This window comes from Mus musculus, chromosome 5, assembly GCF_000001635.26.
Source record: "Mus musculus strain C57BL/6J chromosome 5, GRCm38.p6 C57BL/6J".
NCBI classification, from domain to species: Eukaryota; Metazoa; Chordata; class Mammalia; order Rodentia; family Muridae; genus Mus; species Mus musculus.
Window position 1 is genome coordinate 110,664,324 of NC_000071.6, and position 14,278 is coordinate 110,678,601.

A 14,278-nucleotide genomic window follows, 5' to 3' on the forward strand; every position below is an offset into this window, starting at 1 on the left:
AAGCCTTTGGTGCCAACATTGCTCCTTTTGTTTATTAAGACAGAACAAGAAAGGTGTAGAAAGGTTATTTATTAGCCTTTGCTTAGTAGGACATCTTGTCCTTTTAAAATCCTATTCAAGTACAAATGCTTGTGTTTACAAAGTATTTACAATTTCAGTCCTGTTTCTTACATTTTTAAAAAAACACAACAGCTATCTGGTTGAAAAATAAACAAAAGCAACTGCCAAAAATGAAGACTCTGCTTCTCACATTGCCTTTTGGGTCCCACCAAACATGGCTTGGGCACACTGAAGAAGGCTGCCACCACAGTGAGAAGGATGGAGAAAAAGGTATGTTGTTCACAAAGGAGCCCATGGATCTACAAGGAACAGGAGCTGCTGCTGGGAGCCAGATACCAGGTACCTAGGAACCTCCAAAGCTTCCCAACACAGCACACACCAAGACAAAATGATGGGGTTTTGTTTATGAGACTGCATACAGGACCTCTTCTGTTTTTCAACACCTGCTACTTTCCCCATGTTTCACATTAAGAGCTCAAAAGTGAGTTCTGGGTGGCATCAGGTATTGTCACATTCCTGCCCACACAGGACACAAACAGTGGGATAGACATGATGGCACACAACACAACCACTTCCAGGCTGCAGTGCTAACATGACAGCACAGGCAATTCAGGCCAGAGGACAGGCATCAGCACTGATGTGGAACATGGACCTTCCGCTCTGGCATAGTCACCTTGCAATAGTAAGAAGAGTAAACACAGATAGGACTTGGCTTCATTTTAACTAACCCCTTCAACTGCAATGGGCCGTAACAGGCACAACAGTTCAGCCATGACATCTGAAATTGATAAAGTGCTGCCAGGGGTGGGGTGGACCAAATGATGCCTTCCTAAGCAAATACTAGGCTTCCCAGACTAAGCCTAGACCAGGAGAAAAGTAAGGGAAAGTAACGTTGGTTTCAACTCCACCAGGCTACAGCACCTGAGACCCACACTAGCTTGTCACAAGAACACTGTAAAGGATCCACGGAGGTGCCTAGTAAAATGTGTCTAAACACAAACTTACTATACAGAGATGGTATCAGCCCCAGAGCATCATTCAAATCAAAGCTAATGTTCACGGGGGCAAGATGGGTGCCTGTAACAAAAGCCATACTGAGAAGGGTATATGCACTTTAAGAGAGAGGACCAGAGTGGAGGCTCTGGAAAGAGACTTGGATCTCTCCTGCTGAAGGACTACAATGCATGTGCTGAACAGTAGTGGTATCCAACAATGGTAGGATATGGAGTCCTACCAAGTACTGAGCTGTGCACACTAAGAGAAACTGTGCACTGCCATGGATTGCCACTGTCACATGTACACAGGACAAAGTCAAACAACTGTGTAGCCAGCCACCCTATAGGCAGCAGATCCCAGAGTCCACAAACAGTATAGAGTTCTGCCAGGACAGCCTAACATAGTATCAACCAATTTCCATCCTACTGGCATGGAGGTTTGGTGGGCGTCTTCAGCCTCACAGCAGGAACTCTCATTTGCAACTTTGGCTGCTGGCTTGGGCTGTCAGAGCTGGCTGGAAGCTGTGCTGGGCTTGGGCCACCAGGGGTCTGCAGTGATGCTGAGGCTGTCGTCACCACCTGCTGCTGGATGAGCTTCTGCTGCACCAGCTGGGCTGTTGCAGTCACCGTTGGGATCATCTGTACCTGTTGCCCTGCTGCCGTTGCCTGTGTGAGCGTCACCGTCTGTGGAGAAGCCTAAGCCAAGACCAGAAAGCACATGTTACCAGAACCACTGCATATACCCCATGGTCTCAGAAACGCAGCGAAGGATTTGGGCCAGTGTAACTTCATTTGGTTTCTTCAAATCAACAGGCAACTTAAAGTGAAAATGTTTCAGTATTTAAAACAAAAGCTATGTCAACTTGCCACCTTACCTCCACCTGGATCCCATGCTGCTGACACTCCCCAGAAGCTGTAATCCTACCTTGTGGAAAATGCCAAAGGTGCCTGCTGAAAGCAGGTTCAGGCGCAAGCCAAGTCCTTAAGCTCAGTAGTCCTGCTCTGGAAATTCCCTAGTTATTTCCCCTGAAAGCTCATCTTTTTGTGTGCATTAATTATGAAAACCAAAATCAATTCTCAAATTACTAGCATCCTGCTTCTGAAGGATGAAAACCTTTCACAAATTGTGGCCCCGCCTGCCCCCAGGTCTGCACAGCCTACCTGCTGAGAAGCTGATGCAACTTGTTGTATACTGGCCACAGGTGTTTGTTGCTGCACAACTTGAGGAAGTTTTGCAACCTTTGACAAGGCAAGCATAGGATTCAAAATACATGCACAAACATCTCTTTTTTTAAGCAAACATAATATCATGTAATATGAAGAAACAATCTAAGTGCGCCCACCAGGATCCTAGGAATGTGAAGAGCAACTGAAACCTTCATAAACAACCCATAACTCATGAGGATTCTAGTTTCATATTTTAACTTTCTCCTTTAGTAAATGTGACTTAGCCAGCAAGCTAAGCGGACCAGGAGGCCTTACCAGGACAAGCACTGAGACTTCCAAGTCGTTTCATCCATCATAATCAAAAGCTCACTTACATAAAAAACAAAACTTCCTACCCTGTGTTCACTTCCTACAGACAGTTGCTGCAGAAGTAAATCTCTTGCTGTTGTCAAAATTCACTTTTGTTTTTCCAATGCAAAAACAAGAGGTTTATTTTCCAGCATGTCAGGGTCAACCCTCAATCAGCAAAATTTACTTTTTAAAAGCTGAAGTTGTGGCTCAGTAATGAAATTCTTCTCATGAAGCCACAGGTTGAATTCTCAGAATCACAAACACTATAAAAGTTCCCGATACAGACTGTGGTGGCACCTACAACCTCCAGCACACTGAAGCTGGCCAGTATGGTGAGTTTGAGGTCAACATGGGCTATAGATACAGCACGTTCAGTGCTAGCCTGGGCAGTATAAAACAATCTTCTAACTATCTGTTTAATAGACAGATTTCTGTAACCTCTAGCATGCATATAGGGGATCCTAAAGCCTGTTGTAGCAATGTTCATGTGTCTGAAATTCAAAAATGTGTGCAAACATTCATACAAATTAATACTTTTTAAAAATCACCCCCCTCCCTGCCTCATGCTTACCTGGATCTGAGTCTGAACCTGCTGAGTCCCGGCCAGTTTCTGGGCCTGGGAGATGGGTGTGGTCAGAAACTGGGTTTTAAGGGCTGGCTGGGCAGCATAAGCGACCTTCTGCTGCGGGCCCTGAGTAGTGATCTGTTGGGTGGTCAGCTGAAAAAAAAAAAAGAAACAGCAGAGGCTCAGCCAGGTGAGACTAGGTTCACTACTCATAACCTCAGCAACTGCCACGGTCTGTATCTCCTAGGAAGTATGGTCAGGACTATCCTAAGATCTTGGCATTGCCCTACCTTTAAGCCATTGGAGGATACCTATGGCAAGTCACTACATACAGGAGTCAGTGTATCCTGATTGAACCCACAGTCCCAGTGGAAAAATCCATACCTGGTATCTAGCTTGAGCCCACTCACCCTACCATCATCAGTTACATAAGCATTCATATCAAAATGAAAGGAAAACAAGAGACACTGAGCACATTAGCACCTCCAGCTTGCAACCCATACCTCGTGAAGCCTGTAGCCCAACACAGCCCGATTGTTCTGGACCCTCCTCTCCAGCACAAAGCTGCACTAAAGTCAAACTTCAGACAAGGAACCCATACCTTCTGCTGAACAGCAGCCTGGCCCTGGGCAACTTGTGGCTGGATGGCCTTCTGCTGTTGGACGGCTGTCTGCTGCTTATACTTCAGCAGCTGTTGGACATTGACGGGTTGGGCCACGACCGTCTGCCCTACAACAACACCAAGTCAGTTAGGCAGGTCCTGGCAAGGGCTCCCTGCTTATCCAGGTTCTGTCCAGAAAAGATTAAATTCTAGAATTGTCTTAAGGCAAACTAAGCAGGCTCTAGGTATACATTGTGCTTCTAATTCATATATGATGGAAAATGTGAGAGTGTTAATGGTTAACACCAAGGGCCAAAACTTGGGACTTGGAAACCTAAGAGAATTTACACTCAGCCCTAGGACAACATGTGTAAAGCCAGTGTTAGGACAGAGCAAGGCAGTGACCATCTCCACCAGAAAAACCTCCCTGTGTACCACATGGCCACCTGGGAAAGGCATGCAGCAAGAGGAGGCTGCAGGAAGGTACCTGCTGTTTTTTGTGGCTGTCCAATTGCCACGCTGATCCCTGCAACGTTCATAGGCAGGGTCGTGACCCCTGGCGAGGAGACCACAGCTGCTGGGACAGATACCACCGGAGGCTTTGCCAAGGCCACCTGAGCAGGCTGGGGCGTCTGAGTTTGCATCTGCCCTTGTGCCTGCAGCTGAGAAGTAGGGACTCGGGTCTAAACAGTGGAAATAACAGGAGAATCCAGAGAAATTCAGACATTGTGTGCCTTGTCTTTCCTACTTTTTCAAAAACATCTTTTGACCAGTGGTCAAGAAAATTTACAAAGATGGACTAAGTGGAAAATCTAAAATTATGAGGCCAGCCCAGGGATCTCTGCTTGCCAGTAGCAGATATATAGGGACAGAATCTGTACAAGACCTTTGGGTTGTCAGCCCTGCTGCCATGTTCTGATGTCCCTAAGATTCCAGACACATCTCTCACCAGTCAGGTACCACTTACTCTTCATCTTCTGGCTTCCACTCCCTTCTCTCCAAGATTACTGCCACAACCACCCAAGGCTACCTGATCCCACACTGCTACCAAGTGCTTTTCTCCTTAAATTACATTCTACAAAAGGACAATGGAAATGAGTACATTTTTGTATATATAGAGATTATCCAAACAAACACATGAACAAAAAGAAGCCTAAGAAAGTAAAAGCTACCGACAGTCTTAAAGTGCCCACACACACAGGAAACCAAAAATGACATTCAGCCTTCTATGCATCTCTTCCATTTGAGCACAAATGCCATAGTAGAAGGAGTCACTTGTATTTTGTAGCCTCTTCCCTTTACAACAGTCACTTTTAAAGTCCTTGATGAAAGATTAACCTTCATTGTCAATCTGACTGGATTTAGAACTGCCCAGGAGACAACCCTCTGGGAAAGACTGTATGGAGGTTGCAGAGAGGAGGGGAAGACAGGCCCTGAATGTGGACTGGGAGCCCAGACAGAGCCTGATGAGTTGATGTAAGCATTTGTCTCTGCTCCCCAACTGCAGTGGCGATGTTACCTGTCTCCTCTTTCTCACTGCCACAACTCCCCACCATGATATCAGGTATTTTATCACATCAAGGAGGAGAGGAAAGGAACTAATCCAGTTGCTAACCCACCTTTTAAATGTGTCTAGGTTACAGCCCCACTATTTTTGTAGGAAATAAGAGCACTGTTGGTTTTTTTTTTTTTTTTGGTTTTTCGAGACAGGGTTTCTCTGTATATCCTTGGCTGTCCTGGAACTCACTTTGTAAACCAGGCTGGCCTCGAACTCAGAAATCCACCTGCTTCTGCCTCCCGAGTGCTGGGATTAAAGGCGTGCACCACCATGCCCGGCAAGAGCACTGTTGTATTAATGAGCATGTGAGGTTTGTGGCCTAATTACTACAATCTTCTCTGCAACAGCTAATTTTAAGCTTCTGTCTTCTAGCTGTTACCACTCCCCAGATGTGCAGTTTTGTAAACAGAAGCACAACAGTCTTCTGTTTGAAATAAGTCATCCTCAGACTTACTCTTTGGTGGAGGGGCCTGTCACAAAGACTTACACACAGAGCAGGGCCCAAGTACCTTTGCTAGGACCAAGGCCCTATCTCAAGCTACAGTTGCCAAGTACAGGATCCAAACAGGTAATTAGCCTATGTGCCACAGTTTCTTCATCTGTAAAAGGTAGCTCAGTACAAAATACTCAGACACTGGTGCAGAGCTCCTAGGGCTGCACTGGTTGGGCAAGCCCCCCAAAGAGCACATCATCGGCTGCTGTGACACACAAGATTCCAAGCGCACTGACCACTGCGTGTGCATCTCCCCAGACACTACTACCTTGCTACATTTCTTCCTTTAGACCTTCAAACGCTCTCTCCCTGCTGACTAGAGAACAACTGGCCATGGAACCTGTGTGCCTGCAACATTCACACTGTGCTCCTGTACTCTAGCCATACTGGCACTGCCCCTTCCTTTCCCCGGCAAAGAACAGGACAGCTAGTGTGCTGTGCCTCCCCTCGCTGTTCACCTTCTGCTATATTCCCAACCACTCAGTCCCTACAGGCCTGGTGACACTCGATGGTTCTATAAGAAGCTCTAGCACAACCTGCCACAAATCTCATACCTCATCCTCTCTAAGGATCAAAGGCTGTGCAATCCTAGCACTTTGAGTTTAGTCTCTATAACACTCATAAAGACGGAAGAAAACCAACTCTACAGAGTTTCCAACCTAGATACATGTCTCCCCACCAACCTAAATAACAAAACCAAAAAGCTTTGGGGAAATGCAGAGATGGTACTTTGGACAACACATATATGAACTAGAACTTACAAGCCGGGCCACCTGAAGGTTGGTCACTGTGGTGCCTGTGAGCAAAGCCCCAGGCCGTGGGGCCGTGACTGTGGTAAGCTGAGGACTCTGCTGTTGCTGTGGGGGCTGTGGAGTCTGTACTTGCACTTGCGCTGGTTGCTGTGGGGGACCTGGCTGGGCCTGCGGTGGTGGGGGCTGTGGTGGCAGCTGCATCTTCTGTTTCTGCATCTTGATGATGTGTTCCTGAAATCCAAATAAGACATGAGCTAACCATAAGCCACCCTCCATCTCTACTGAGATATCCTGTACATGAGCTGATATGCAGATAAACCATCTGCACTTCGACGTGGGCATTGAATGAAAATCAGTACTTCACTGAAGAAACCAGGAATACCAATTCTGACAGATCACTAAGTTCAAACCAAGCTTTCTAGGTTCTTACTTCTCACAACTAGTCTAAATAAACAGCTAACAACTGTAACTAAACTCCATCAACAGTAATAACTTGGCAACAAACCTATGCCTTTCAAAAAAGTGCAAACATCAAGATAAGAAAATGAGCTGGGCGTGGTGGCTCAAGATCGCAATTCTAGCACAATGGAAGTAGAGGAAAAAGACCAGTAACAGCTATGTGATATCACCAGACTCAAAACCAAAAACAAAGCTATCAAGAACATTATCAAAAAACATTAAAAAAAAAAAAATCACCCTCCCACCCCCAAATGTATGTGTTGTTCCTAACAGATCTCTCTGGATATATAAGAGATAACAATGGCTTTGAAACTGAATTAGGAGAATGTGGGTGAAGAATAAAGGAACAAGAGAGTGAGTAGGACTCCTGGCAGCTGCTCTGGGTGGGCAATGCTAACTGACAGTAGTCTCAGTGACAGTAATAGCGATCATACAATCTGCTTCTGCTGGCCTGAGAGACCTGAGAATAATTACTGTGCTTTACTGGAAGAAAAAGACTAGACAGGGCTGTCTAATTCAGCAGCCACAGCCTTGGGAGGTTATGAGGAGCTCTGAAAGTGTAACTGCTGAACGAGGAGCTGGATGTCATGGTTTGTGGCATTTCAAAAGTTTTCAAATGATTTAAAACATGTGCATAGTAACCACACATAGCTGGATAGCTCCCAAAAGAGGTGCCTGATCACCACTTCTCAAAAGGAACAAGGGTTAAAGTAGTCATAAACACACTCAAGTGGTTCCAATAGAACGAGGACAGATATAGTCAAGAAAGAAACAGGACAGCGGATACATCTCTGGGTCCTTCTCAAGCCTCACAGAGGTGGCTGCACCTCAGCTCCAGTGTGTCAAGCCTCTCTCTGACCAGCAGTAAGTAGGAATCACCAGGAAAAGTTCTAGTTCACACTGTATGTATTTTTCTGGTTTCTTTTCATGCTGCATACTCGTGATTCTGCATTATTCCCAAGGATATAACATTACCTCCTAGAGGAAACACATTAGCACAAACAATAGCAAGATAACAGCAGACTGGCAAAACTAGGATCAATGTTTAAACAAGCAACAAAGAGAAGTATACTGGACCTAGCTGCTCCTGAAGAGGAGCAATGAGGAGTGTCTTTGTACTATCCTCCAAGAATGGTTTACATTTTAGTCCTCTGGAAAATGATGGTTTTTCCAGGTAGCTGACTGAACCCCTGTGGCTGTAAAGGGGTGGCTTGTTAGACCTTTGGCAGGCTCAGCAGGCAAGAGCACAGACTGCTCTTCAGAAGGTCCTGAGTTCAATTTCCAGCAGCCACATGGTGGCTCACAAACACCCATAATGAGATCTGACACCCTCTTCTAGTGTGTCTGAAGACAGCAACAGTGTACTTATTTATAATAATAAATAAATCTTTGGGCTATAGAGAGCAGGGACTGAGCAAGCGGAGCTGACCAGAGGGGGCAGAAGTTCTAATTCAATTCCCAACAACCACATGATGGCCCACAACCATCTGTACAGCTACAGTGTACTCACATACATAAAATAAAGAAATTAATAAATTTTTTTTAAGAAAAAAGAAAATGATCTGTGGCAATACACTGCATAGGATTCAAGATTCACTTTCAGCAGGAAACTAAGGTTTCCCAATGCTTCTTAGAGGCATGACACACGCTTACTGGATGGAAAGCTGTTTAAATACAGGGAAGGCAGTTCTCTACCTAAAGACAATGCTGGGTTTTTACAAAATAGGTTCTGAATTGAAGAAAGGCTAGGTATGCCTGTGACGTACAGTAAAGGATATATTTACCGGTCCTAGCTTGCTCACAGCTTTGATCTGTGCAGGAGATTGGGCCTGGCTCTGGAGCTGTGGAACTTGCACCTGGGAAGTCTGCTGTTGCTGCTGCTGCTGCTGCTGCTGTTGCTGCTGCTGCCTAAGAAGCTGGAAATGAGCAGCAGGGGTGATGGTTTTTCCAGGTAGCTGAACCCCTGTGGCTGTAAAGAGGGTGGCTTGTCAAACCTTTGCTTCCTCAACTCTTCTGGAGAATAATTGCAGGCTGAAGTTCTAATAGTGGATATTGGCTCAGAGAAACACCAAGCCCCTTTACCTTGAGACACCTGGGTTACTAAGGAACGGGTTGGAGTCTGCACTGGAGTCAGGTTGGTAGTGACCACAGCTGAGGCCGTCACTGAAGTAACTGCTCGAACACCTTGAGTAGTTGTCATGGATACCAGGTCAGTGGTGGCAGTGGCTGGGGAACCAACTGCTCGTTGTTGAGTGTGGACCACCTGAGCAGGAGCAGAACCTCCAGACGTCTAGAAAGGTAACATAGGAATGTTATAGCTGCCCACTGTAAGGCAAGATGTATGTTTCCCTCCAGAAGTCCATAGTTTCAATGGCTTGTTCCATGCAAAGTGGATTCAGCTGGGCATGGCGGTGCACACCTTTAATCCCAGCAGTTGAGAGGCAGAGGCATAGAAAACAAAAAAAGTGTGAATTGTTTGTCAAGATTCTGTTTGTTTGTTTTGGTTTTTTTGAGACAGGTTTCTCTGTGTAGCCCTGGCTGTCCTGGAACTCACTCTGTAGACCGGGCTGGCCTCAAACTCAGAAATCTGCCTGCCTCTGCCTCCCAATTGCTGGGATTAAAGGAGTGCGCCACCACGCCCGGCTTGAAGATTCATTTTTAATGTACAGCTCCCCAACTGTTCTGGTGTCATCTGGTGAGGACAGTCCTTTCCTTTCTGGTTTCCCTTGGCATGCTCAGCAAACCCGTTGGTTACACACAAGCATGTGTATCTACACAGCTCTGTAACCTCCCTAACTTCATCCATTTTGTGGTTTACCTCTGTAGGATATCAGAGAAATTACATCTTCCTAACAAAAGTATTCTCTAAACTGCAGAGGGACACAGCATGCTGATGTAAGAGCATTAGATTTTTGAGATATCACTTCTTATATAAGGGATAGGCTGCTTTTCAGGCTTGGTATCTGAGAATCAAGTGCATTGCAATGTGTTTCGACTGTAAGCTATAAAAAGAAAAGCAGGTGGCTGACACTAGGAAAACTTTCTGACCACATGCCCTGTTCTGTACCACAGAGGGCGGGCGTTTGCTCTTCGCCTGGGAGATCATTGTCCCACAGCCAACCTATAGCTTAATGCTTGTGATGGCTCTCTCCTGCCCAGTTGCCTTCACCCTGGGGAGTTGGGTTGCTTGCTCTCCTCATACAGCACCGAGCCACACTCCAGCACAGCACTCTACCAGGGTACCCATGTCAGTCACCTCTGTGAGGCACAGGTAAGGGCACCTGGGCCAGGGGGATTGGCTGCTGTTTCTTCACATACCACCTCTCTCCTCTCTGTAAACCTGTCCTATGGGGACATTCATCCTTCCCTAATAATACAAAAGAGAGCAGTTCCCTAACACCTGATGATTACCAAACTGACCAGCTGCTTATTTATGAAATTCAAACTAGACCAGTTACTTTTCTTATCTATGGAACATTCAAGAAGCAAATAGTCTTCCCAGAATGGTATGCTCTCTGAGCATGGGAACAACTCACAGTCAAAGTTCCAGGAGCCACAGGTGATGCCAGACGCTTGTTAATGGACTGGAAAGTAGCAGCAGGGACACCAGCTATTGTGTTCACAATCACATTTCCACTTACAGTCCCTAAAGAGGAGGACATGAGTGAGGCCAGAGGAGAAAGACTGAGCTTTTTTCAAGTCCTGTGCACAATCCTCACCTGTAGGGATGCTTGTTCCAGTGACTGATGTTTTAATGGTTCCTGCCTATTGAAAACAGAAACTCAGGTTTAACTTCAGGTCAGGCCTTCTGCTACATAAACTTTACAAAATCAATTATCGTCAGTCAATGCAAATCCCAGACATATTCCTTTGGCTGCCTTCAGTCTGCTTACCACTAGGGCTGTCTTTAGCTTGGCTCCCCTTCCCATGCTGCCTCTCACCACATGCATCATCTTCAGCCCTGCATCCTGTCCCTCATGCTGGCCACATGCGAGCCTCTGTTCCAGCTGTTTTCCTCCTTCTCACCAATGCCTTCCTGTCCCTCAGGCCTCAACTTTCAAATGCCACTTCGTCAGTATCTTCCTACCAACCAATCACTGTCCAAATTCTTCTTGTGATCATCACTCTATTCCACATAGGAAGACAAACTTCAATGGGCAGGAAATACAGCCCATGAGCCTTACTTTGAAAGTCCCCACATTAACCATACAGTGTAAATGTATCATCTGAGCGAAGGGAGAATGTTGCCCAACCACATACAAAAACCCATCACAGCTCAATGTTAACAATTCAAGGTTTGAGGAATGTCTCAGTTGGGAAAGTGCTTGCTTTGCAAATCCTCCAAGTAGTGGTGTGTGATTGTAATCCCTGAACTGGTGAAATGTAGACAAGAGGATCCCTGGGGTCCACTGGCCAGCCTACTTAGCCAGATCTGCAAGACCCAGGTGAAGGCTCATCCCCAAAATGAGAGTGGATGGCTCCCGAGACCACCATGCAAACCTTTGGCCTCTGTACGGAACAGCATTCCTGTGTACTTGTACGCAACACACAAATACTTTCATGCCTGGCTGACAGCCTTAAGTATCATCCCATTAGCACAGGGCCTGTTCTCTTCAAATGTAACTATACATGGTTTCCATGACTGTGATGATGAACACCATAGAAAATGCATGTAAGCATTTATGTCAACACCTGTGTTGGCTACACTGAATTTCCTTTGTCTACTTGGGCACTTATAGCTTGAGAATGTGGGTGAGCCTGAGTGGCATCTCCAGGTGGTGGCCGTGTATGCACAGTGACCCAGAAGGTACTGCTCTGTCCACTTTCAGAGACTGAGGGAACAACCTCATCTGTCTTACAGAACGCAGCTTCTTTCTTGTATGAGTTGTGGTCTTGTTTTACAGCTCAGGCTGCACTCACACGCCCTCAAGCCTGGATTAAAAGGATGTGTGACTACACTCAACTGTTCTCCTTAGTCCTGATCCTCATACCAAAAGAGTGGCTTTACCCTCCCAATCAAGAGATGGTAAAGGATGGCTTAGTCAGCTGAAAATGCAGGCGTCCCCTAGGATGCACTCTGAGTTCTCAGAGGGAGGTGTACAGACTGTGGGTTTAGAGGCTCTCACCAGCACAGCAGCACTGCCCACAGTCGTCATTGTGGGCTGCCCCTTTGACTGTGGCTGCACAGGCTGTGGCTGGGTCTGGACCTGGGGCTGGGGCTGGGGCTGGACAGCAGGCTGCCCTGCTGGTGTCTGACTGCTTGCTGCCTGTGGCTGCGGCACTGGTGGTGGTGGCTGCTGTGGAGGTGGCGGGGGTTGCTGCTGCTGCTGTTGCTGCTGCTGCTGCTGTTGCTGCTGCTGTTGTTGCTGAGGGGGCGGCTGTGTCACTGGTGGCTGCTGTGCCTTCTGCTGATCAGCCAAAGCCTAAAAGGACCAGGTGGGAAAAGAAGCTGCTAAAGGAACTGGACCCATCCTAGGGTGACAGCATGTTACAGCAGAATGGTTCTGAGAGGACCCAGCTTTCAGAGCACCATACCTTTTTCTCTTTTGCAATTCGCTCTGCACGGAGAGATGCAACTTGAATGGGAGGCAGCGGCTTGTCATAGTTGATTCCACTTAAAAGTAAAAAGCCAAAGTTAAAAAGCTCTTTTATCTACAGCTTCAGTTACATATATTAGCCATGTTCAAAAATTTGCTTGAAATATTCCACAAACAATTCATTAGGTTTTTTTTTAATAGATTTAATTATTTTATTTTATTTATATGAGTACACCGTAGCTGTCTTTTTTTTTTTTCTTTTAAAAATATGGAATGCTTCACAAATTTGCGTGTCATCCTTGCTCAGGGGCCATGTCAATCTTCTCTGTGTCATTCCAATTTTTGTATATGTGCTGCCGAAACGAGCACTGGAGCTGTCTTTTGACACGCCGGAAGAGGGCATCGGATCCCATTACAGATGGTTTTGAGCCACCATGTAGCTGCTGGGAATTGACCTCAGGACCTCTGGAAGAGCAGTCAGTGCTCTTAACCACTGAGCCATCTCTCCAGCCCCTAGATTTAATTTTATAAACTATGTATATGTGTTTGAGTTTATGCACACAGGTGTCTAAGGAGGCAAGAGATAGCACTGATTTCCTGGAGCTAAAGTAACGGGTGGGTGTGAACCACATGACACGGGTCCTAAGAACGGAACTCTTATCTGCCAAGCCAATCACCAGCTCTATCATTCATTAGTTTTAAACTATATATTGCCCTCAATACTTTGAAAATGTGCTTTGTCAGCCGGGAGTGGTGGCGCACACCTTTAATCCCAGCATGCGGGAGGCAGGGGTAGACGGATTTCTGAGTTCAAGGCAGGCCTGGTCTACAAAGTGAGGTCCAGGACAGCTTAGGGCTATACAGAGAAACCCTGTCTCGAAAAACCAAAAAAAAAGTGTGCTTTGTCACATTCATTCCAACCCAGGGTATGAGCTGTGTGATTGGTCCAGGGTGTATATACTACTCAATTATTATAGTAACTGTCAATCATAGTCTCAGCTACCAGACTGACTATATTTCTGGCTTGTGTTAAAAAATAGTTGGACAGTGGTGGTATACTCCTTTAATCTCAGCACTTTGGAGGCAGAAGCAGGCAGATCTCTTAAGATTGTGGCCACCCTTTTCACAGAGTTCCAGGATGGCCAGGGCTACACAGAGAAATCCTGTCTCGAAAAAAATCAATCAATCAATCAATCAATCAATCAAAACAAAAACCCACCAGCCAACCAAAAGACACAAACAAAAACCCAAAACCCAAACAACCCCCACAAACAAACAGAACCGGACTTGACTTAATAATGTACAAAGAGAGAATGATGGGAATGTAATATATGCCAAAAAGAAGTCATACGACGCTTAAATGAAAAGTGAAAGGTTTTTACTTGAGAAAAAACAGTGTACAGCACATGGTGGCTCATGCCTGCCTGTACAGGACTCCCATCACTCTGGAGGCTGAGGCAGGAGAATTAACACAAGGTTCAAGGCCACCTTGTACTAAAGCCTTGTCTCAAAAAAGAAAACACACAACCCCTTCCCCCTCTAACCCCCCCAGCACACATGAGATTCAGTACTTTCTGCAGTTTCAGGAATCTACTATCAGGTTCCATGAACTCTGTGGGTCTGCCCCAGACATACATACCTCCACAAGTCCTACACAGCCTACCAAAGAACCTAGAGCCTATGCAAAGTTATCCCAAAACACTGGACAAATGCCACCCCACCTCCTATTCCCATTATATA

The 14,278-nt window shown here is 46.0% G+C and overlaps 1 protein-coding gene and 2 non-coding genes across 21 annotated transcripts in view; all 3 read right to left on the reverse strand.

Moving 5' to 3' along the window:
• Positions 1-49: 49 nt before the first annotated feature.
• Ep400 (E1A binding protein p400) overlaps positions 50-14,278 on the reverse strand; it is a 106,555-nt gene continuing 92,326 nt past the window's right edge. For 16 of the 19 annotated variants that reach the window (XM_006535277.4, XM_017321133.2, XM_030254870.1 and 13 more), the window contains 12 exons: positions 12,537-12,615; positions 12,128-12,424; positions 10,721-10,766; positions 10,538-10,647; positions 9,084-9,291; positions 8,786-8,970; positions 6,552-6,773; positions 4,227-4,422; positions 3,740-3,867; positions 3,145-3,291; positions 2,217-2,294; positions 50-1,751 (listed from right to left, as the gene is read on the reverse strand). In XM_006535277.4, the coding sequence (XP_006535340.1) occupies positions 1,479-1,751; positions 2,217-2,294; positions 3,145-3,291; positions 3,740-3,867; positions 4,227-4,422; positions 6,552-6,773; positions 8,786-8,970; positions 9,084-9,291; positions 10,538-10,647; positions 10,721-10,766; positions 12,128-12,424; positions 12,537-12,615 (1,969 nt within the window). In that variant the 3' untranslated portion in view covers positions 50-1,478. The remainder of the gene's footprint in view (positions 1,752-2,216; positions 2,295-3,144; positions 3,292-3,739; positions 3,868-4,226; positions 4,423-6,551; positions 6,774-8,785; positions 8,971-9,083; positions 9,292-10,537; positions 10,648-10,720; positions 10,767-12,127; positions 12,425-12,536; positions 12,616-14,278) is intronic. The other 3 variants (XM_006535276.4, XM_006535271.4, XM_006535269.4) reach the window with 2 other exon arrangements.
• Positions 1,752-1,818, reverse strand: Mir7026 (microRNA 7026). Its single transcript, NR_105993.1, has one exon. It is a non-coding gene; the product is annotated as a microRNA 7026 (primary transcript).
• Positions 12,801-12,907, reverse strand: Gm22716. Its single transcript, XR_003956045.1, has one exon. It is a non-coding gene; the product is annotated as a U6 spliceosomal RNA (small nuclear RNA).